This window comes from Hemiscyllium ocellatum, chromosome 12 (genome assembly GCF_020745735.1).
Source record: "Hemiscyllium ocellatum isolate sHemOce1 chromosome 12, sHemOce1.pat.X.cur, whole genome shotgun sequence".
Taxonomy (NCBI): domain Eukaryota; kingdom Metazoa; phylum Chordata; class Chondrichthyes; order Orectolobiformes; family Hemiscylliidae; genus Hemiscyllium; species Hemiscyllium ocellatum.
The window spans coordinates 93,783,611-93,808,723 of NC_083412.1; the positions used below are offsets into that span (position 1 = coordinate 93,783,611).

A 25,113-nucleotide genomic window follows, 5' to 3' on the forward strand; every position below is an offset into this window, starting at 1 on the left:
AAGGTGACCGTGCAGACATTTGAAGTGCCTGTTCTTGGGCGTTTTGTGTGGCCCCGGTTAGTCATTCACCGTGTTCGGCAGCTGTTGGAACAATCTGGGACTCTTCTCGGAACTGCAACTGCGGGACCACAGCCAGGGAAGCGAGAAGTCGAAATTCCTTCCCCAAGTGTGATCTTTGGTGGTCACACTAACACATTTGGACCCTCAGCGCTTCAGCTAAAAACACAACAAGGCACAACACAGACCGGTGCACAAACACGCACACGTACACACTCAGAAAAGTCCTGCTTCAGACTAATCACTGGGGGCAAATTAAATTTGACTGCTGAGAGTGCAAAAAAGATCACCGACAGATGAAAAGCAGGACTTTATAATGCTCTAGCTGGTTGCTAGCCAGATTAATTTGGCCACTCACCCACTTATTTAAATTGCTTCTTAGAGGACAGGAATAAGAAGCATTGCCAAGTAACTTAAAAAAAGTGTTGCTGGAAAAGCGCAGCAGGTCAGGCAGCATCAAAGGAACAGGAGAAACGACGTTTCGGGCATAAGCCCTTCTTCAGGAATAATTCCTGAAGAAGGGCTTATGCCCGAAACGTCGATTCTCCTGTTCCTTTGATGCTGCCTGACCTGCTGCGCTTTTCCAGCAACATTTTCTTAAGGTCTGATTCTCTAGCATCTGCAGTCCTCGTTTTCTCCTAATTGCCAAGTAATCTCAAGATAGACCTGAAACATCCAGTTTAATGCACACTAGAATCAGATGTCAGCACAGCACCGGAGCCAGTTAAAGGGGATGGGATGCATTTATAACCCCTATAATGCATCCCATTTAATGCATGGAATGCATTGCCGGCGGTGGTGGTGGTGGAAGCAGAGTGATTAGGGACATTTATGTGACTGCTGGACATGTACATGGATAGCAGTGAATTGAGGGGTGCGAAGGTTAAGATATTTTATTTTACATTCGGATTAATGCTCAGCACAACATCGTGGGCCAAAAGGCCTGTTCTGTGCTGTACTTTCCTATGTTCTATGCAAGAGAGACCTACATCGAGAGAACATGAAAGAGGTCAGAGAGAAAGGTTAGCTTAGGTTCCTACCCCTCTGCAGTGTCCTGACTAATCCCTCAGTACTTCCCAAAAGCACTTTACAGACAATTCAGCAACACTCAAGTATATACTGTTAAGATAGCTTCATGTTTCATGTTTTTTGAGAACTACAGTTAGGAAGGATTGTGGTGGAAAACTATAATACATTTCAAGTCCTCAGGAGATACCTGGCGTGTTTTCTTCTAAGAAGATCAGTGAAGAGTCACTTTAAAACTTTTGTGAACTAGGCATTTTTTGGAATGGTTTCAGCTAATTGATGGACTGGCTGTTTTTGAGGAGCAGAAGAATCGGCATTTTGGGCACAAGTCCTTCATCAGGAATTTCTCACTTCCTATTCCTGGACTGGCTGTTTTGCTTGAACAGTGTTTGTCAGGCATTTGGTGTTTGTTCTGGTTTTCAGTTCGGGAGGTGTGCTGAAACAGAGGCAATTCAGCTGCTCTCTCCTGTTTCTCAAGCACCCTTTTTGTGAACTTCACATGAAACTTGACTGTCCTCTTGAAGGGTGATGATGAAACTTCTTGATACTGATTCCTGAGCAAGTTGTATCTGTCAAGATTCCAGACAGAACTGCTGTAAATAGTGACCAATGTGTGCCAGAATGCCATCTGAATATTCCTCATCTTCTGTCAAGAACTAACCATTACTGGCCAGAACTGCTTTTTCTCTCATAATGAATCATTGCAGAGAAGAATTTGTTTTTTTTTACTTTACCTGGTATGTGTGTGTGAACTATTTTGAGGGGCAAAATTTCTATTTGCATATTAACATATTCTGCGTTATTGTAGAACAAGTTTCATTTTATTAAAAAGATCAACAAATTTGTGGTTACTATAGAAACTGGTTGACTGATCTCTTTATTCTAAATCTAATATACAGAATGCATACAATTGACTAATTAATGTTGTTACCCATGGACGATCGAGACTATAGAAAATGGTGCAACTCTCACATCTTGGTCACAATAACATGGTCAGATTTTCAGAATTTGTGTGCAATCAGTTTCACAAAAAACAATGTGGTAATGTTTGATGATGATATCTCCAATTATCCTTTTTAAAACAGTCCACCTGAGAGTCCAGGTGTGACCTCGGTTTAACACAACACCTGCATGGTATCATTTTGACAATGCAGTTTTCCTTCCATGTAGCTGGAGTGTCAGTCCAGCCTCTGTGTGGCACACTAGGCACCACTCTCTCATTTTGGGTGTCAGAAGACTGGCTTCAAGTCCCATCGTACAGTAAGTCATGCTCAGGTACCAGGAATCGGGATGGAACTGGTTGCTCTAATCTAAATGCTGGATTTTTTAAGGTTAATGCATAAGGAAATGAATAGTAGACAGGGAAGGGGGAAAAGGGAGATGGAGTTGAAGAGGGAAACAAAATACTGGAGTGTGAATACCAATGGATTAGTCAACATGAATTGGATCCACTGGGAGCGAATGTGCATCTAGTTATGACTTTAAGTTAACTGGAATCTGGGAATCTTTAGTCACAAGTTGAAGTCACACACCATGAAAGTGAAAACGAGGTAACATTCAGGTTTAGAATATCTTGTGAAAAGCTGTCTCGAAAAAAATCCTTCAGAAGGACATCTAGGAATGGACTACAGAAATTGGTTTCATTGACAATGTCCATAACTCAATGAAAAAAAACACCATATTCCACTGACCTTGAAATAAGTACACAAATGAGTTTGTGCCAAATTATAAAAGCAGATGCAGTGGGGTTGCGGTGAAGGACATTTTTGGAAACAGACATGTGGAATTGTTTCTATTTCAGCCACCCTTGGGCCAGGTAAGATGTTCATTTATGTGGCGTTTTTCACTAACATCATCTTGTAATGGAGGAAATGCAACTGCCAATTTGTACATAACAAATCCCACAGGCAGCAATGGGATACTGACCTGGTTAATCTGTTTTCGCAAGGTATCAGTTGAGGGATAAATAGTGCCAGGACTCTGGGGATGACATCTGCTCTTCAAAATTGTGTCAGGGGATTTTTTTTTACCCATATCCAAGCGATGGGGTATTGTCTCCCTCAAACGACAGCATGTATGACTCACCCTCAGCACCATACTGGGGTAGCAGTGCAGATTTTTTGCACAGGTGCTGATGTGGGACTTGCACACTTGTGACTCAGAGGTAAGAATAAAGTAAGAACGGGAACAGGCCCTTCGGCCCACCAGGAGTGCACTGACACATGATGCTTTTCTAAACTAAAAACCTTTTGCAACTACATGGTCAATATGCCTCTATTCTTTTCCTATTCATATACATGCTAAACCTTGCATTACAGCCACCTCCACCACATCGTCTGGCAGTGCATTCCAGGTACTTACCAACTGCCTCACAAATCTCTTTTAATCTTGTCCCCTTTCACTTTAAACCTATATCCCCAAATAATTGACAATTCTACCCTGGGAAAAAGACAACAACAATCTATTTTATCCAGGTCTCTCATGACTTTGCAAACTTCTATCAGGTCACCCCTCATCCTTCAAAGTTCAAGAGAAAACAAACCAAGTTTGTTCAAACTTTGGCAAATAGGGTTAAGGCAAATCCAAAAAGATTCTACAAATACATTAGGGGCAAAAGAGTAACTAGGGAGAGAATGGGGACCTGTAAACTCAACAAGACCTGTCTACGTGCAAAACCCACAGGAGATGGGATACTAAACAAAACTTTTGTGTCAGTATTTTCTGTGGAAAAGGACATGGAAGCTAGGGAACTTGGGGACATAAATAGAGCTGTCGAGGAAAGTGTCCATATTATAGAAGAGGAAATGCTGGAGATCTTAAAATGCATAAAGACAGATAAATCCCCAGGGCCTGATCAGGTATATCTAGAACTTTGTGGGAAGCCAGGGAAGAGATTGCTGGTCCCCTTGCTGAGATAATTTTATCAGTGACAGCTACAGGTGAGGTGCTAGAGGATTGGAGGGTGGCTAATAAAACATCATTGATTAAGAAAGGTGGGAAGGAAAAGCCAGGGAACTATTGATCAGTGAGCCTGATGTCTGTGGTGGGTAAGCTTTTGGAGGGAATACTGAGGGACAGGATTTACATACATTTGGAAAGGCAAGGACTGATTAGGGATAGTCTACCTGGCTTTGTGCATGGGAAATCATGTCTCAGTAATGTGATTGTGTTTTTAGCAGAGGTGACAAACCAGATAGAGTCACAGACTCATAGAGATATACAGCGTGGAAACAGACCCTTCGGTCCATGCCAACCAGATATCCCAACATAATCTAGTCTCACTTGCCAGCACCCAGCCCATATCCCTCCAAACTAGCACCTGTCCCATGTTCTTTCAAATCCTTTCTATTCATATACTCATACAGATGTCTCTGGCAGCATATTCCATACATGCACCATCCTCTGCATGAAAAGGCTGTCCCTTAGGTCCCTATTTAAATCTTTCCCCTCTCACCTTAAACCTACAACCTCTAGCTCTGGACTCCCCCACTCCAGGCAAGAGAACTTGTCTATTTATCCTATCCATGCCCCTCATGATTTTATAAACCTCTCACCCCCTCAGCATCCGATGCTCCAGGGAAAACAGCCCCAGCCTATTCAGCCTCTCCCTATAGCTCAAAGCCTCCAACTTTGGCAATATTCTTGTAAATCTTTTCTGAACCCTTTCAAGTTTCACAATATCCTTCCGAGAGGAAGGAGACCAGGATTGCATGCAATATTCCAAAAGTGATCTAACCAAGGTCCTGCATAGCCGCAACATGACCTCCCAACTCCTATACTCAATACTCTGACCAATAAAGGAAAGCATACCAAATGCCTTCTTCACTATCCTATCTACCTGTGACTCTACTTTCAAGGAGCTACGAACCTGCACTCTAAGGTCTCTTTGTTAAGCAACATTCCCTCGGGCCTTACCATTAAGTGTATACGTCTTGTTAAGATATGCTTTCCCAAAATGCAACAGCTCATATTTATCTGAATTAAATTCCACCTGCCACTCCTCAGCCCATCGGCCAATCCGATCAAGATCCCGTTGTACTCGGAGGTAACCTTCTTCGCTGTCCACTGTACCTACAATTTTGGTGTTGTCTACAAACGTACTAACTATACCTCCTATATTCACATCCAAATCATTTACATAAATGATGAAAAGTAGAGGACCCAGCACCGATCCTTGTGGCACACCACTGGCCACAGGCCTCCAGTCTGAAAAACAACCCTCTACCGCCACCCTCTGTCATCTACCTTTGAGTCAGTTCTTCGTGGTGAGATTCCATGAGATCTAACCTTGTTAACCAGTCTCCCATGGGGAACCTTGACGAACGCCTTACTGAAGTCCTTGTTAAAGTATCTGTTAAGGACCTCACCCATTCTCTCCTGCTCTACACATAATTTCCCTTCTTTGTCCTTGGGTGGACCTCCCCTTTCCCACGATATCTTTCTGATCCTTACATTTGTATAAAATGCCTCGGATTTTTCTTAATCCTATTCGCCAAAGACATTTCATGGCCCCTTTTCGCCCTCCCAATTCCTTGTTTGAGATCTTGTTACCTTTGTATTCTTCGAGGGCTCTGTCTGTCCTCAGTTTCCGAAAATTACTTCTGCCAGCTTTTTCCTTTTGACTGAGTTCTTAATTTCTCTTGTCATCCAGGATTCCCAAATCTTGCCATCCTTATCTTTCACTTTCACAGGAATATGGCGATCCTGAACTCTAACCTGTTGATCTCTAAAGGATTCCCACATGCCAGATGTAGATTTACCCTCAAACAGCTGCCCCCGATCTGAATTCTCCAGCTCCTGCCTAATATTGTAGTAGCTGGCCTTCCCCCAGTTTAGGGCTTTTACCTAAGGACTACTCTTAGTCTCAGTCATAAGTGACTTAAAATTATGGAATTTTTGGTCCCGAAATTGTCCCCCTCTAAAAATTTGATCATCTGCTTGGGCCCCTTCCCCAGTTGGACTGTTTCAAAAAACTATCCTGGTCACATCTAACCCCCACCCAAGATACTTGTGTGAAGGAAGTCCCAGACAACATAGAGGAAGTTAAAATCACCCACCATAACGACCCTGCTGTTTTTATATTTTTCCATAATCTGTCCATATATCTGTTCCGCTATCACCCACAGGCTATTGGGAAACCTGTTGTACAATCCTGTCAAAGTGATTGCAATCTTCCTATTCCTGAGCTCTACCCATATGGCTTTGCTGGATGAGCCCACTAAAGGCTCCTCCCTCAGGTCAGCTGCGATATTCCCCCTTATAGTAACACAACTCCATCACCTCTTTTACATCCCTCTCTATCTCACCTGAAACATCCTGGAACTTTAAGTTACTAAGCTTGCCCTCTCTTAACCAAGTCTCTGCAACAGCTACAACTTCATTGTTACATTTAATAATCTAAGCTCCAAGTTCATCTGCCTTACCTTTCATACTCCTTGCATACTACCCATTGGGTGACACTGTGTCCTGATAAGGTGCATTAGCCCCAACACTTAGGACGTTCCTGCAACATTTTCCCATCTTTCCAAACTTTTGGTGTCTATGAATAAGATTGCCAGTTCCCTCAACAAGAATGGTTCAAATCAGGGTCAAATTGGTACGGACAATCTGAAATCTGCTTCACATAGGACCCTTACAGCCAGAAAACAGAAGATGCTTTCTCGCAGCAGTGTACCCTGCACCAAGGAAAGAAGCAAACTCTTTCATCTCTGTGGTGTTGGTAACAGGCACAAAAGGAAGCCAAGGAAATCAATGATTGGCTGAGAGCAACCAGTTCAATGTGAGAAGAGAGGCAAGGTGACACAGGGCTAGAGGAGGTATTGACAAATACGGAGTATTTGAGCAGGGAGAAACTGAATTAATGAGAAGTAACATGAGACAAGAAGGTGCGTTTAGTGTCAAAGTTTGATGCGAATTGGAGTGGGACAAAGTCAGTGTTGAATGAATTCCTGCAGTAGGTATATGCACTTAGTACAGCAGTAAACAAATGATATTACAGAAAGGGCAGCTACAAAAGTGATAGATAGAGGCAAACATGCTGGAACAGCAAAGTACCGAAGAGTACCTGCATGAAGTGTATGGAGCTCATCAGAGAAATGCTGAGTTCAATAGCTACTTGACTCCACTCCTGAAAGATGTATAGGAAAGAAAGGTTCCTGAAGCTCTGTTCCAGTATGGGATCACCCCATGGAGAACTGATCGAGCCGTGACTTAATGCCAACATTTACAATATAACTCACTAAGTTCACACTTCAAACCTCACTTTGTTCTGTACTGTATAATTTTACCATTTGGAAACATGAGCTCTTGTGATTTAGCTTGACACGTCAGTGCAACACCATGGCACTATATTGTCAGAGGTACCATCTTTCTGGTAAGACATTAAGCTGTCTGTCCCGTCAGAAAGATGGTACCTCTCATCCTCCTTGGGCCACCCCTCATTCCTGATGAAGAGCTCATGCTCAAAACGGCGACTCTCCTGCTCCTCCCACACACACACTTCCTCTCTCTCTCTCTCCCTCACATGCACGCGCACATATAAGGCTATGGGTTGAATGTGCTTTTGCAGAGTTGTAATTGCAGACACATTCTATTTTGTTCAAAATGCACACACTCTGCAGACAGTCAATGCAAGCAGCCAATCCATGCAACATTTCATAAATCCCTACTTTGGACATGGGACCAATCTGGCTCAAGATTGGGATACAGACATCTTTAATGCATTGTCTGAGCTGAGGAGTCACCGTTTTTTTCTAAAACCTTAAGTTACCTTGACAATGTGAGTGTAAGGGAGTTCTGGGATTTACATATTAACGAACTAAAACCTGCAACTCATTCGAAAAGATGGAAGACTTAACAGCAATCTAGGTTTGTTCAATAATATTGTTTCAGTTGCATGAAACTGAGATCTTTTGCTATAAATTCTGTCTTATGCTCCTGCTTCACAGCTACCTGATGGAGGAACAGTGCCCTGAAAGCTGGTACTTCCAAATAAACCTATTGGACTATAACCTGGTGTTGGGTGATTTTTAACTTCAGCTCTTTTGACATTAAGTTCTGAAATTTCTTCCTTAAACCCCTGTGCAGCTATGTCTCCTTTTGGGATCTTCCATGAAAATCACCTGACTGACCAAACATTTAGCCACCTGTTCCTAAAAAGGCCTCTCCTATGCATTTGCATCTGCTAGCTCTCCTTTGAAATGCCTTAAGACATTTTCCTGTGTTGTGATAAATGTCAAATTTCTCTGTTCCAGTCAGAGACAGGTAATTCATGAGAGTCATGCAGCACAGAAACAGACACTTTAGTCCACTACATAGAAAGTATATTGCCATGTTTATGAGGTGTGATAAGGTGCCATGTTACACGCCTGCTTAGTTTAAAACTAGGTAAGCAAATGGGAACAGGGGGTTAAATAAGAGAATGAAAACTTGAACTGAATTCATCGCACTTGCTAATGTTTCACTCCTAGTGCAGCTGGTGGCTGAATGAGCCAAATTTGGTCTGTTTTTGCATGTCACTGGTTCAGAATGTTTGTACTTGGCAGGGTTCATTTCGATGAATTTTTCAGAAAGGGAAAAAAGAATTCACTGATTCGTAATACGATACTATCCCCATGAAATAAAAAGTACTCCATGCAAATATGTTTTAAGCCGTGCATTCTCAGCCTTATTTCTAAATACCTCCGATCACTGTCAACTCATCTGTTACCTCCTCCAGTTCCACAACCCTCCAAGGTCTCTGAGCTCCTCTACATTTTGTCTCTTCTACACCTGGACTTTCTGTGTCAAACTACCAGTAGCTATTTCTTCAACTACTTTGTCCAAATCTCTAGAATTTCCTCTCCAGCTACCTCTCTCTGCTAAGATAACCTCTACTTGTCTTGGGAAATAGGACAGCACAGGTGACTGAGGTGACAGTCGGGGAGCACTATGGGATCAATGACCATAGTTCAATTAATTTTAAAATAGTTAAGGAGAGGGACAAAACCGGTCCACAGGTTCAAGTTTTAAATTGGGGCACTGCCAATTTTGATGGAATTAGTCAGGAGCTTGCAGGGGTTGATTGGAGTAGTTTGTTTGCAGGCAAGGGGACCTCTGGTAAATGGGAGGCCTTTAAAAGTGAGATAGCTAGAGTTCAATGTCCATATGTTCCTGTGAGGGTGAAAGGCAAGGTTGACAGGAATAGGAAACCCTGGATGACAAAAAATATTGAGGCCTTGACCAGAAAAAAATGAAGGTATGGCTCAGGTACAGGTATCTAGGATCAAGCGAATCCCTGGAAGTATATAGGAGATACAGGAGTTTACTGAAGAAGTAAACCAGGAGGGCGAAATTGAGATAGCCTTGGCTGAGAAGATTAGGGTGAACCCAAAGATGTTCTTTATGTATATTAAAGAAGAAAGAATAACTAGAGAGAGAATAGAACCCCTCCAGGACCAAAGTGGACATGAATGTGCACAACCACAGGAGATGGGTGAGGTCCTCAATGAATATTTCTCCTCCATGTTTCCCATGGAGAAAGACAAGATGATTTGGGAAGTTAGCTGTCAAATCCTGAGGACAGTCTATATCATAGTAAAAGTGGTGTTGGATATATTAGAATGTATGAAGGTGACTAAATCTCATGGTCCTGACCAGATACATCCAAGAACACCTCACGAAACTCAAGAAGAAATTGCAGGGGGCCCTATTTGCATCATTGTTAGCCACGGATGAAGTTCCAGAAGACTAGAGGATAGCGAATGTTGTGCCCTTGTTTAAGACGAGCTGCAAAGAAAAGCATGGGAACTATAGACCAGTAAATCATTTGACAAGGTTCTGAGAGATAAGAGATAGATGCATTTGGAAAGACAAGGTTTGACTGGGAATAGTCAGCCTGGCTTTGTGTGTGGGAGATCATGCCTCACAAATTTGTTAGAGGTCTTTGATGAGGTGACGAGGGCAGGGCAATAGACGTAGCCTATATGGATTTCAGTAAGGTGTTTAATAAGGTTTCACATGGTGGGCTACTCTGGAAGGTTTGATCACATGGAATCCAGGATGAGCTGGCAAACTGGATACATAATTGGCTTGGTGGTAGAAAGCAGTGGGTAATAGTGGAAAGATGCTTGTCAGACTGGAGGCCTGTGACTAGCAGAGAGCCCCAGGGGTCGGTGCTGTTTGTCATTGATATCAATGATTTGGATGAGAATGTATAAGGCATGATAAGTATGTTTGCAGATGACACTAAAATAGGCAGTATCATGGTCAGTGAGGAAGGTTACCACAAATTACAGCAGGACCTTGATCAGCTGGGGAAAAGGGCCAAATAATGGCAAATGGAGTTTAATATAGATAAGTTTAAATTCTTGCATTTTGGAAAGTCAAATCAATGTAGGAGGTTTCATGCTGAATGTTAGGGCCTTAAGGGGTTCAGTGAAACAGAGGGACCTTGGGGTTCACATGCACAATTCTCTGGAAGTGGTAGACAGGGCACTGAGGAAGGCATTTAGCGCACAGGCCTTCATCAGTCAGGGCATTTAGTATAGAAGCTGAGAAGTTATGTTGCCGTTATACAGGACGGCTGGTGAGGTCACGCTTGGAGTACAGTGTTCAGTTTTGGTCACCTAGCTATCGGAAGGATTTTATTATTGGAAAGAGTGCAGAAGAAATTTACAAAGACGCTACCAGGACCCAACAGTCTGTGCTATGGGGAGAAGTTGGACAAGCTAGGACTTTTTTCTGTATAGTGTAGGAGACTGAGGGAGGATCTTATAAAAGTGTATAAGATCATGAGAAGTATGGAGAGGGTGAATGCACTCAATCTTTTTTCCCAGGGTTGGGGAATCGAGGATTCGAGTTTAAGGTTAGAGGGGAAAGAATAAAAGGGAACCTGAGGGGCAACTTTTTTACACAGAGGGTAATACACGTATGGAATGAGCTACCAGCGGAATTGGTTGAGGTGTGTAAATGAACAACATTTAAAAGGCAATGGGACAAATACATTGATAAAAAAGGATTAGAAGGATATGGGCCGAGTGCAGGGAAATGGGGTTAGCATGGATGGAGATTTTGGTTGGCATAGACCAATAGGGGCCAAAGGGTTGTCTGTAGGACTCTATGACTTAACAGCAAGAGCTTATATTTATACAGCTCCCTTAACAGTAATATAAGGCACCTCATAGAAGTATCGTTAAACAAAATTTGACACCAAGCTGAATGAAGAGATGCAGGGTCAAAGGCTTGATCCTGCAGGATTTAAGGAGCATCTACATGGAGGCAAGCAAGGCAGGGAGGAGAAGTATAGGGAGGAAATTCCATAGCTTCAGCCAAAATGACTCAAGGCATAGTCCCCACAGTTGAGTAACTGATATTGGGGTGCTCTAGAAGTCAAAGTAAAAGCAGTTCGGGTATCGCAGAGGATTGTAGGGCTTGTCAAGAAATCCTCCAGTTATATTTCTTTCGTATTGAGCAAGTCAGCATTTTCTGTGAAAGGTGACATTCAGAGCACATTCAGATCCACAAGTTGTTAGACGACAACAGTCAATTCTGCAGGGTTACATATTGCAAGATTTTCAATAAGCCCTGAAGTGGAGTTCAAAGACTCAAACAGAGACCAACAGTAGGTGAGTATGTGAACAAGAAACAGGGTCGCCTTTATATATTAATTTTTAGCTGTACTGTAGGAAAGACCACTGAACTACATGAAATGGGTTCAGCTGCAGTGTTCAAAGAAGTCCTGGAGTAGTTAAATAGCCCTGTGCAGCTGGGGCCAATCTCTGCAGAAATGAACTGCATTGCTGAAAAAGCAACTGAACCACACTTAGATTCTGTGGTGGGGAAACCTGGGAGAAGTCTATAGCAGGTGAAAACCAGTGAAGGGACTGCTTTCAAATGGTTCACATAGGCATCAAAGACACAAGTGAAGGTTCAGTAGCAGATAACCTGTGACAGGAGTGAAGTCAGATGATGATGCAATGGTGGAAACAGCAGTCTTAGCGATGACATGATTGCAAGGTGTAAACAAAAATCAAGAAAATAAGTATCCCTGGAAATGAATGCAATCATTGTACTGGAACTCCATAAGACCATCAGATATAGGAGGTCATCAGACAATTCGGTCATTTGGCCCATCAAGTCTGCTCCCCATTCGATCATGGCTGATATTTTCTCAACCCCAATTCCCTACCTTCTCCCTGTAACCCTTGATCCCCTTACTAATCAAAACTCTATCTCTGTCTTAAAGACACTTAATGACTTGGCCTCCACAACCCTCCGCCGCAATGATTTCCAAAGATTAACCACCCTCTGGCTGAAGAAACTCCTCTTTATCTCAGTTTTAAAATGGCATTACATCACGCTGAGGCTGTGACTTTGAGTCCTGATCTTTCCTACAAATGGAAACGCCTTCTCCATGTCCACTCTATCTAGGCCTCTCAGTATTCTGGAAGTTTCAAATCAGATTCCCCCAAATGTTCTAGATTCCACTGAGTACAGATCCAGAGTCATTAGCTGCTCCTCATATGACAGCCTTTCCTCCACAGGATCATCCGTGTAAACCTCCTCTGGAGCCCTCCAATGCCACACACCCTTCTTTTGGCATGGGCCCAAACTGCTCACAATATTCTACATGCAGTGTGACCAGAGCCTTCTCCTGCCTCAGCAGTGTGTGTTTCGAGCCCTCTCGAAATTGCTACTAACATTGCATGTACCTTCCTAACTGCCAATGAACCTGCATGTCAACCTTAAAAGAATCTTTAACTAAGTCTCCCAAGTCCCTTTGTGCTTCAGATTTCCAAAGCCTTTCCCCATTTAGAAAACAGTCTAAGTCTCTATTCTTCCTCCTGAAGTGGACAACCTCACATTTTCCTGTATTACATTCCATCCGCCACTTCTTTGCCCACTCTCTGAGCTTGTCCAAGTCCTTCTACAGCCTCCCACTTCCTCAATACTACCTGTGCCTCCACCTATTTTTGTCATCTGCAAACTTAGAAATAATTCCATCAGTTCTTTTGTTCAGATTGTTAATAAAGGCTATTCTGTTTTATTCTCATATATAACGTGAATAGTTGTGGTTCCTAACATGAACCCTGCAGAACTCTAGCAGACACTGGCTGTCATCCTGAAATAGACTCCTTTATCCCCACTTTCTGCCTTCTGCCAGCCAGCCAATCCTCTATCCATGCCAGTAACTTGCCCCCAAACACTATGGGCTCTCATCTTATTTAGGAGCCTCCTTTGCAGCATTTTGTCAAAGGCCTCCTGAAAATCCAAACAGATCACGCCCACTGACTTGCTTTTGTCTAACTTGCACATTACCTCCTCAAAGAATCCTAACAGATTTGTCTGGTATGATCTTCCCCTTGATGAAACCGTGCTGACTCAGCCCTATGTCACCTTGCACTTTCAATTATTCCACAATCTCATCTTTAATAATGCACTCTAAAATCTTACCAACTACCAAACTCAAGCACCAGGCTCCAGCTTCTTGTCTTTTGCCTTCCTCCCTTCTGAAACAGGGCTATTGTATTAGCCATTTTCCAGTCATCAGGAACCCACCCTGACTCCAGTGATTCCCGAAAGATCATCACCAATGTCTCTACAATCTCCTCAGCTATCTCCTTCAGAATTCTGGAGTGTAGTACATTTGGTCTGGATGATTTATCCACCTACAGACCATTTAGCTTCCCCAGCACCTTCTGCTTAGTGATGGCCACTCGTCTCATCTCTGACCCCTCACTCTCTTGAAGTTCTGGTATTCCGCTGGTGTCTTCCACTGTGAAAACTGACGTAAAGTCCCTACTCAGCTCCTCAACCATTCCTTTGTTCTCCATTATTACTTCTCCAGTCTCATTTTTCTGCATCCAATGTCCATTCTTGCCTATTTCTTACCTTTTTCAATCTTCTTTTATATTACTAGCAAACTTACTTTCATGTTTTATCTTCTCCCTACTATCTTTTTTTAAATTAGGAGCAAATTACTATAGATGCTGGAATCTATATTGAAAACAAAAATTGCTGGAGATCACAGCGGGTCAGGAAGCATTCACGGAGAGAGAACAAGCTAACATTTCGAGTTTAAATGATTCTTCATCAGAGCTAAAGTGAAGTCTGCAGGAGACAGCATTTATGCCATGAGAGGTGTGGATTGTAGAGTGCTGGGGCAGATGGGATGTTGACGGTTCAGATTAAATCCTACGGAGCAACTTTTTCACACAGAGGGTGGTACGTGTATGGAATGAGCTGACAGAGGAAGTGGTGGAGGCTGGTACAATTGCAACATTTAAGATGCATTTGGAAGGGTATATGAATAGGAAAGGTTTGGAGGGATATGGGCCGGGTGCTGGCAGGTGGGACTAGATTGGGTTGGGATATCTGGTCGGCATGGACAGGTTGGACCGAAGGGTCTGTTTCCAAGTTGTACATCTCTATGACTCTAAGTGATCGGAATATGAGAATGGCAGAACAATGGGGTATCCAACTGCTAGATTAGAAAACTCCTCAGATGCTGCCTGATGTGCTGTGCTTTTCCAGCACCACTCTACTCCAGAACCCCTTTCTAGGCAAAAGTAAGGATTGCAGATGCTGGAAACCAGAGTTTAGATCAGAGTGGTGCTGGAAAAGCACAGCACATCAGGCAGCATCTGAGGAGTTTTCTAATCTGCAATCCTTACTTTTGCCTAGAAAGGGGTTCTGGAGTAGAGTGGTGCTGGAAAAGCATAGCAGTTCAGGCAGCATCCGAGAAGCAGGAAAATCGACGTTTTGGGCAAAAGCCCTTCATCAGGAACACAGGCAGACTGCCTGAAGGGTGGAGAGATAAATGAGAGGAGGGTGGGGGTGGGGAGAAAGTAGCATAGAGTACAATAGGTGAGTAGGGGTGGGGATGAAGGTGATAGGTCAGGGAGGAGGGTGGGGTAGATAGGTGGAAAATAAGATAGGCTGGTAGGACAGGTCATGGGGATGGTGCTGAGCTGGAAGGTTGGAACTGGGGTGAGTGAGGGAAGGGGAAAGGAGGAAACTGGTGAAGCCCACATTGATGCCCTGGGGTTGGAGTGTTCTGAGGTGGAAGATGAGGCGTTCTTCCTCCAGGCGTTAGATGGTGAGGGAATGGCAGTGAAGGAGGCCCAGGACCTCAATGTCCTTGGCTGAGTGGGAGGTGGAGTTGAAATGTTGGGCCATAGGGCAGTGTAGTTGATTGGTGCGGGTGTCCCGGAGATGTTCCCTAAAGCGCTCTGCTAGGAGGCATCCATTCTCCCGCATCGGGAGCAACGGATACAATAAATGATATTGGTGGGTGTGCAGCTAAACCTTTGATGGATGTGGAAGGCTCCTTTAGGGCCTTGGATGGAGGTGAGGAAGGAGGTGTGGGCACAGGTTTTGCAATTCCTGCGGTGGCAGGGGAAGGTGCAAGGATGGGAGGGTGGGTTGTTGGGAGGGTGGGTGGGGGCGTGGACCTGACCAGGTAGTCACGCCCCTCCCTAGAAAGCACATACAGTCCCACTGGGTGGAGGGAGAGGAGAGAGGACAGACATGGGTGACAGAAAATGTAACAAGGCAAGCTAAAGAAAGGGAAGAAATGACAGTGGGTTCCCAATCTGGAGGTGTTGAACTCAATATTAAGTCCAGAAGGTTATAAATTGCCTATTCTGAAGATGAGATGCTGTTCCACCAGTTTGCACTGGGATTCACTGGAGCACTGCAGCATGCCGAGGGACAGACATGTGGGCATGCGAGCAGGATACTGTGTTAAAATGACTCGCTATAGAAAGGTCAGGGTCATGCTTGCGCATGGACTGGAGGCATTTTTTTAAAAAAAGTTATCCTTAATTAGTGTTTAAAGGCTTCCCAATCCTCTGGCCTCCTGCGAATCTTCACCACGTTGTAGCTTTCTCCCTTGCTTCTTCTGCTGACCCTAACTTCCCTCGTCAGCCAGGCTGCCTCATCCTTTGGATGAATGTTTGCTATGCATCCTGAATTACCTCTACAAATACCCTGCCATTGCTGTTCCACCTTCTTCCCTGCTAGGGTCCCCTTGCAATCAACTCTAGCCAGCTCCTCTCTCACATCTTTATTATTACCTTTACTCAACTGTAATAAAGGTTACAGCCGGCTCTAGCTTGCCCCTCTCAAATTGCAGATGAATTACTTCATATTATAATCATTGCCCTCTAGAGATTCCTTCACCTGCAGCAGCATATTCACGCCTGCCTCATTACTCACCTCCAAATCCAGAATTGCCTGTTTCCTACTGGGTTCTATTACAAACTACTCCAAAAAGTCCATTTTATAGACATTCCACAAACCCCTTTTCTTCAGAAATACTGCCAACCTGATTTTCCTAGTCTACCTACATATGAAATCCCGTACGATTACTGTAACAGTGCCTTACCTACATGCCTTTTCTATCTCCAGATTTATTTTCTCCCCACATCTTGACTAATGCTAGGAGGCATGTACACATCTCCCACCAGCTTCTTTTTTCCTTTGTGGCTCCTCAACACAGATTCTATGTCTTCTGCTTCCATATCATGTCTTGTTACTGATTTAATTTCATTCTTTACCAACAAGGCAACCCTAACACCTCTGTGCAACTGCCTGTCCTTTCAATAGGACATGTATCCTTGGATAATAAGTTCCCAGCCCTGATCCCCTTGCAGCCACATCTCTTTGATACCCTCAAGATCGCACCTGCAAATTGAATTCTGCACAACAGGCTCATTTATCTTAATTCATATGCTGTTTGCATTTAAGTACAACACCCTCAGTCCTGCGTTGATTATTCCCTTTTCAAAATTGTCCCCTTATCCACTCTGCCAACTGTTCTCATAATTTTCCATGCAACTGAGCCCCCCAGAGAGTCCCTATCCACTTTGAGGTATACAGTTCAATTGAGATCAGGGTGTCTCATTTACTGGATTTATTTTCTGTCTCTCGTCTTTTCTTCCTGGGCGGCTAGCTGGTCGTGCGGTTTAGTTTGAGAACATATTGGCTTAATCTCAACCTGTTGCCAGGAAGAGGTCAGTAGCTTGGTATTGGAGCTTGGAGAAGGAACCAAAAAGGATGACTTTAGCCTTCCTTAAAACCTACCTCTTGACCTCCCACTCCAAAATTTCCTTATTCGCCAAAAAGTGCTTTGATTATGCTTTATTATATGATAGGTGAAATTCAAATGCAAATCAAATCAATTTTACTGTGGAGAATATTTTCCAGCACCATCACCTTCATAACCTGATACCCACACCTCAGTGAAGATTGAGATTCAGCCTGTGTTAAAGCCTTCTGCTAATTGGGGTGTCTGCCTAAACAGAAAGGGGCTAAGATGAGAACATCATCTCAGAACAAAACTCCACAATGTCATTCAGACAAAATTCATCAAAATAAAATCACCACATGGACAGCTAGCTTTGGCAGAATTCCCCTGAAATACAGATCCATTGGAAAATAAAAAAAGTGGAGGCTTCATGGAAATGTAGTTCCATTTGCCTGAAAGAACAAAATTATTTTTGAAGTGTCATCTGAAAGATGATAAACAATCATTTATGTTTTGATAAACTTCAGGCTTTGTTTTCCCCTCTCCTGATAGTTCCCTTCTACTCTTGAAACTCTGAGCACCATGCAGGGTAGATGACTCCACAGGTACACAAGGCATTCTGGCTCCTCACCCATGTCAGATGCTTCACTGGCGAGTCCATTAAAGAAATTCAAGCCGTTTATTTGACAACCGCCCAAACCTACACATTTTACCAATCATCATTTGCAACATGGATCAGTAGGTGGTGATTATAATTGTCCAGTAATTGTGCAAAGACACATGACAGGTCAGAAGATTGGAGAGAACATAAAGAGTGCAAAGTATAACCAAATAAGTTAAAATAATACAGTACGAGAAAATACAGCCAGAGAAAATATTAAAAATAGATAGCAAGAGGTTGTGCAAATATATAATAAAAGCGTTAAATTGTGTATTGGTCCGATAAAAATCACGAAGAATAAGGAGATGGAAAATGAATTAAATATGCATTTGCAAGGTTCGATTCCAGCCTTGGGTGACTGTCTGTGTGGAGTTTGCATATTCTCCACGTGTCTGCGTGGGTTTCCTCTGGGTGCTTCGGTTTCCTCCCACAATCCAAAGATGTGCAGGTCAAGTGAATTGGCCATGCTAAATTGCCCGTAGTGTTCAGTGCATTATTCAGAGGGAAATGGGTCTGGGTGGGTTATTCTTCGGACGATCGGTGTGGACTAGTTGGACCTCCTGTTTCCACACTGTGGGGAATCTAATCTAATCTAATCTAACTCGTTCATTTTAGTATGGAGGATTAAGGAAGGACATGAACTAAATGGTGAGAGATTGCAGAGCTCGGAGGCAGTTCTGGCTCTCTTAGTGCATGGATCACAAAAGGTGAGTAGAGTATACAGGCACAGCAAGTAGTTAGGAACGCTAATGCAATATTATTAGTTATTGTAGGGAAACTAAATACAAAAATAGCAAAGTTTTGTTTCAGTTAGACAAGGCACTGCGAGACCACAGTTTCAATACTCTGTACAGTATTGATCACCTTACTGAGGGAATGGATGCAAATCCATTGTAAGAAAGTTCACATGGAATGAACTGATTGCTTTATGATGTAAGGTTAGGAAGCCTGGGCTTGTATTTGCTAGAGTTTGGAAGAGGAAGAGGTGACTTGACTGAAACATAAAAGATCCTGAGAGATCTTGAATGGGCAGGCTTGGAGAAAATGCTGCCTTTTATGAGAGACTTTAGACCCAGGTGGTCACTGTTCAAAATTCAAGGGTCGCCCATTTAAAACAAACATAAGACAAAATTGTTCCTTTCACAGGACTGGGAGTCTTTGGAACTCTGTTCTTGAAAAATCCTTCAATATTTATAAGTTAGATTCTTGTTAAGCGGGGTGTGAAGGGTGATCAGTGCAGATTTGAGATTACAATCTGATCGATCATGATCCTATTGAATGAAGGAACATTTAGAAGAGCTAAATAGCCTACTGTTGCTCCCTGTGTACATGTTCAGATGTTAATCCACAACCTTTCTAACTCAGATGTGAAACTGCGACCAAATATGATACAGTTGAAGAACATCAAAGGTATTCTCCTTCATGTGCTGGCCAATCTCACCCAATCAACATCGCTAGATTATCTGGCTAATATCACATTGCTTTTGTCAGATGTTACACAGCACAACTTGGCTGCCACACATTCCATGATATAACAGTAACTACCATTCAGCTTGCTGGCTGCGAGGGAAGTTATATAAGTGCAAGATCTCTTTTCTTTCTGTATCTATCAGGTATGCAGTCCCTTAACAACTGAGAAACTGGGGGAAGCAGGACGAATATTCTTTCTCATCTATTGGGCTACAGGGTATATGCAGTGGCTGTCAACTGCTGCTGTCATAGAGATGAAATAATTTTCTGGCCCGGCCACTGCCTTGACTCAAGTAGAGGGGAGCAGTCACCAAAGCAAAGAGAGACAGACAGAGAGAGACAAAGAGAGAGAGAGAGAGAGAGAGAGAGAGACAGAGACACAGAGAGAAAGAGAGAGACACAGAGAGACGGGGGGAAGGAGAGAGAGAGAGAGAGAGATTGATGCCAAAGGCATGTGTGCCACCTAGAGGAATGAGCAGACTCTGTACAACAGTAAGGACAACGCCATTTCATGCACTTGAAAAAGAATACAGATGGTAGAAATTCTGAGTGATCAGCTGAAATTAGCTTGGGTTTCTCAGCTGATGAATTAAACAGAACAGAGCAGAGAGAAGACGGTTCAAAGCTTCATATTAAAATCAGGGTACACTCACTGTGCTTCTCTTCATCACTGCCTTACCTTTTCTTTTGGAATAGCTCCAGGCCAATCATAATACAAATGGTAATTTCTCGAAATGTTCGGTATTCATGGTGCCATTTCTGTAACAAATGCAAATCACAGCAGTGGAATTTTTATATAACGTGGAAACATAAAACGAACATAAAATACTGAAGCAGATGATAACTATTAGGATGCTTCAGCCTACTCCACCACTCAAAAAGCTCATGGCTGATCCATTTGTGTCTCAAATTCTACATTCTCATCTATCTCCAAGCACCTTTCCTTCCCTGTCACAAATCTGTCTACCAACATTTAAAATATCCAATGATCCCACCTCCACTATCTTCTGAGCTCCAAAGTCTCACAGCCCTCTGAAAGAATAAATTTCACCTCACCTCTCTCCTAAAAGGTCGACTCCTAATTTCAAACAGTGCCCCCTCCTTCTCGACTGATGCACAAGGGGAAACATCCTTTTCATATCTGGACCATTCAGAATCTTATATAACTCAATTCGCTTCTCTAAAACCCAGTGGAAACAAGTCCATCCTATCCCACTCACCCAGGATTCAAACTAGTAAACCTCCTCTATTACTAAAGGAATAGAGCATCAAAGTAAGGAAATGTTGCTGCAACTGTACAAGGCAGTAGTGAGACCATACCTGGAGCACAGTATTCAGTTTTAGACACTTACTTGAGGAGGGATGTAATTGTATCACAGGCAGTCAGAGGAAATTCAAAAAATGTTTTTAAAATCACTGAAATCATCGTAAATCAGAATTTGAAAAGGAGAGATCGTGATCATCAGGGAATAGGTGCTGATAAAATTATTGGAATTAAAAATCTGGGATGGGTTCCATCCCAGCTCAGTGGTGAGCACTGCTGCCTCACAGCGCCAGGGACCATGGTTCAATTCCACCCTCGGGTGACTGTCTGTGTGAAGTTTGCACATTCTCTCCATGTCTGCATGGGTTTCCTCAGGGTGCAGTGGTTTCCTCCCATAATCCAAAGATGTGCAGGTTAGGTGGACTGGCCATGTTAAATTGACCAAAGTGTTCAGAGATGTGTAGGCGAGGTGGATTAGCCATGGGAAGTGTTGGAATAGGAGAGGGGATGGGGTGCTTTTCGGAGGTGGTTGGTGTAGAATTGATGATCCAAATGGCCTGCTTCCACACTGTAGGGACTCTATTAAAAACTACAGCTGCGTCTGGTTTTAATTTTCCCATTCCCTACCTTCTGGAAAGGTCACAAAGTAGAAAATTTTGAATGTGTTTCCTTGATTTTGGAAAACTATGAGCTGGCCAGCTTAAAATCTAATATGGCAAAACACTGGAATCCACCATTTTGAAGGTTTTGGTGCTCTTTCTTGCAGAGGGATGTATTTGTTTTGGAGGCAGTTCAGAGGAGGTTCACTAGATTGATTCCAGAGATGAGGAGTTTGTCTTCGAAGAGAAATTGAGCAGTTAGTCCGATACTCATAGGAACTTCGAAGAATAAGAGGAGATCAAATTGAGGTATCGAGGATCCTAGGGGAGTGCATGCAGAGAAGATCTTTCCCCTTGTCAGACAATCTGGAATGAGAGATCATAGTTTTAGGAAAAGGGATGAGGGATTCAAACAGAGATCGGGGAAATTATTTCTTCATAGGATCATGAACCTGTGGAATTCACAACCCCACAGCGTGGTTGATGCTGGGACAGGGAGGAAATTTGAGGAGAAAAAAAGGCAGATTCTTAATTAGTAATGAGTTGAAGGATTACAGAGACGAGGCAGGAAAGTGGAGTTGAGGCCAAAATGAGATCAGCCATGATCGCATTCAATGGAGCAGCAGGCTCGAGGGGCTGAATGGCCTCCTCCTGCTCCTAGTTGTTTGGAGTTCTGGGCCACCTCCAATGCATTTGCATCCTTTCTTAATTAAGGAGATCAAAACTGCAAGCAATATTCAAGATGTAGTCTCATCAATACCCTGGACAACATGAGCAGAATGTCCTTACTTTTACGTTCAGTGCCTCTTGGAATAAAGGACAGCAACCCATTGTCCTCCTGATGATACCCTGTACCTGCATCAGAACACAGAATGGATTTGGGTTTGCACTTTGGGTTTCAGCAGTCATTTGCTGATTCATGCTCTGAATTTTCAGTTCCCTACAGTTTCTTTCTCCCACCCAATTTCCAACTCTCCTTAAGAGTATCATTTCCATAATAACCATGATTCAGAGCTGACCTCAGTCAACACTTATGTACTCACACTTTCCAGCTAAAGTCCTAATTGTGCCTTCAGACAATTAAACCTAACTCTAGAATTCTCTCCCTAATCCTCTTCCCAAGAATGAAAGAAACTACAGAGAGTTGTGAATATAGGCCAGCCCATTTTACAAAGCAGCCTTTCATCGAATGATCTCATCTGTACTTCCTGCTCCATCAGAAAAGCAACCAACGTAATCAACGACCCTTCCCACCCCAGTTATACTTTCTTCCATCCTCTTCTGTTGGGCAGAAGCTATAAAGGTTTGTAGACATGTACAGACAGATTCAAAAACAGCTTCTTCCCCGCCGGTACCAAAAAGTTTGAATGGACCTCTTTAATGTTAATGTTGATCTCTCTGCACCTGTAACATTGCACTCTATTCTGTTACCCTGATGCACTTGTATAGCATAACCTGCCTGTTAAGCACATAAGCTCAGGCGGCATGGTGGCTCAGTGGTTAGCACTGCTGCCTCACAGCACCAGGGACCTGGGTTCAACTCCTGCCTTGGGTGATTGTCTGTATAGAGTTTGCACATTCTCCCCATGTCTGCATGGGTTTCCTCCGGGTGCTCCGGTTTCCTCGCACAATCTAAAAGACAAGCAGGTCAGGTGAACTGGCCATGCTAAATTGCTCACAGTGTTAGATGTGTTAGTCAGGGATAAATATAGGGTTGGGGAATGTGTCTGGGTGTGTTACTCTTCGGAGGATCGGTGGGGACTTGTTGGACCGAGCAGCCTGTTTTTTCATACTGTAGGGAATCTAATAAGACAAAACTTTTCACTGTACCTCTGTATACGTGACACTAATAAATCAAAAATTCTCACTCTATTTTCTTTATCAATTGCTAACTCTGAAGTACAATTACACTTTGCTTTTTACTCATCATGTCATGACACCTTTTCCATCAGTGATATTTCCTCAACTGCCTTTAGATTCTAAACCAGCCCCTACTTAATCACCAAGATTCCTACCATCAGATTAAAACTGGATCTGATCTTGTTGTAGCAACCCTCTTATCCTTGTTAATGGGTTATGCTCAAAGCCCTGGTCTGCTATAATCCCGCGACAGTTTTAACACGTAACTCAATGGAAATAGAGTAATTAGATGGGCCAAATGGTCTCCTTCTGTGTTGTTTGATTCCAGGAAAAGCTACACAAGAAAGAACAAGCTTGGATTTTAACAAGTATAGATTCAAGTGCGTCTGTGTCGTATAGTCTCTGTTGTAATGTAGGAAAATATAACAGCCAACCTGCACACAGAGAGATCTAATAAACAGCAACGAAATAAATGATTAATCAAATTGCTTTCATGATACTGGTTGAAGGATAAATATTGGCCAGGATACAGAGGAGAACGTCCCTCCTCTTCTAGTTAATAATCGAATGGGATTTTCTTTACAATTACCCAAGAGGCCAGACACAACCTTAGTTGAGCATCTCATCAGGTTGATAGCACCCCTCAATATTACCATGTCAGAGTCAGTTGAGATTATGCACTCAAAATTATGGGCTTGAAATCACAGCCAGCTAACTCAGAATGCTACCCACTGAGCCAAGGCTGACACATAGTGCCATCTGGTCTATTAATGCCTTCATCAACAGGTGGGCAACATGAAAAATAGATCAAATAAATAAATAAATCTGCCGGGAAAGATTTACTGAAATGCTGCCACCTCCCTTCAATAAATATTCAACATTCTTGCAATAGTGTAAGCCACGTTAAAACAAACCTGATCATGCAGTCCCAATGTGTCCAGTGCTGTTGCTGTAACCAGCCATGGCCCACAGAAAACATTGCTTATAATCTATTTACACAGTGCATCAAACAGAAAGTGGCACTGGGGCATTTCCGCCATTATTTCCCCAAGGCCCCAATTCTGATGGAAGCATTCCAATGTCGGTTATTGAAATAAAACAATAATATTAAACAAAAAAGTCTCCTGCACACAGCACTAGCAGTATGGATGAAAAATTAACACCACAACGGGCGAGAAGCATGTAATATTCAAGAGTTCTAAATATCAAGCATCATTCTCGCTCTATTTTTTTTTCTGGCAATTTCGTTAATTGCAGGGCCGCTTTCAATAATTTTTGGCTTGGCTACAGAGTAATTTAAAAGGGCCAATTTATACACAGCTTGTGTGTGAACACAAGGTTGCTGCTGTGGCTGTGCAGTTTGCAAAGAGCAACTGATCTCCAGCGATTATACCCTCAATGGATTTCAATCATGAGAGCTGTGTGTGTGGACTGAGAGTAAGAGCAGTCACTTCAATTTTACTGTAACCTTCGACAATACCTCTCCATTGTTTAAAGGTATAATTAGCACACAGAATGCATGACACAGATATTATCACAGAATCATACAAAATTGGATGCCGTTTGGCTATTTGAAAGAGCTATCCACTTAGTCTCTCACACCTTGCTCTATCCCCATAGCACTGCAAATATTTCATAGTTTTATTCAATTTACTAAATCCCCTTTTGAACGTTACCAGTGAATCTGTTCTAATACCTCTTCAAGCAACACATATAAATCATAATAATGTACTACGTAGAAGAAAATATAACTTTCCCTCTGCTCCTTTTGTGATTTTCTTTTTTTTACAACACATTGGTTTAGTGGAGGACATTTAGTACATTGGTTTCTAAATTTACTAAATGTCCTCCACTTTAAAAATTCATTAAAAAATCTAGAATTGCAAATCTACTGATGACCCTGAAATCAATGCTGATTATCAGAAAAACCCATTTGGCTCACTAATGCCCTTCAGGGAAGGAAATCTGGTCTGGCCTACATGGGAGTCCAGGTGGACACCAGTCTGGAATTTTTTGGAATTTCCTAATTCAGTCCAGCTATAATACCTTGAGGACACTGCTTCACTGTATGGATTTATCACCTCAGCAATCATAATGTATCAGTCTATGCACACTGGCTGACTAATCATCAGATACGCACCTGTTTTAACAGTGTGAAAGATTTCAG

The 25,113-nt window shown here is 42.7% G+C and overlaps 1 protein-coding gene across 2 annotated transcripts in view; it reads right to left on the reverse strand.

Moving 5' to 3' along the window:
- usp25 (ubiquitin specific peptidase 25) overlaps positions 1-25,113 on the reverse strand; it is a 201,810-nt gene that overhangs the window by 18,610 nt on the left and 158,087 nt on the right. For both annotated transcript variants that reach the window (XM_060833849.1, XM_060833848.1), the window contains one exon: positions 19,903-19,982. In XM_060833849.1, the coding sequence (XP_060689832.1) occupies positions 19,903-19,982 (80 nt within the window). The remainder of the gene's footprint in view (positions 1-19,902; positions 19,983-25,113) is intronic.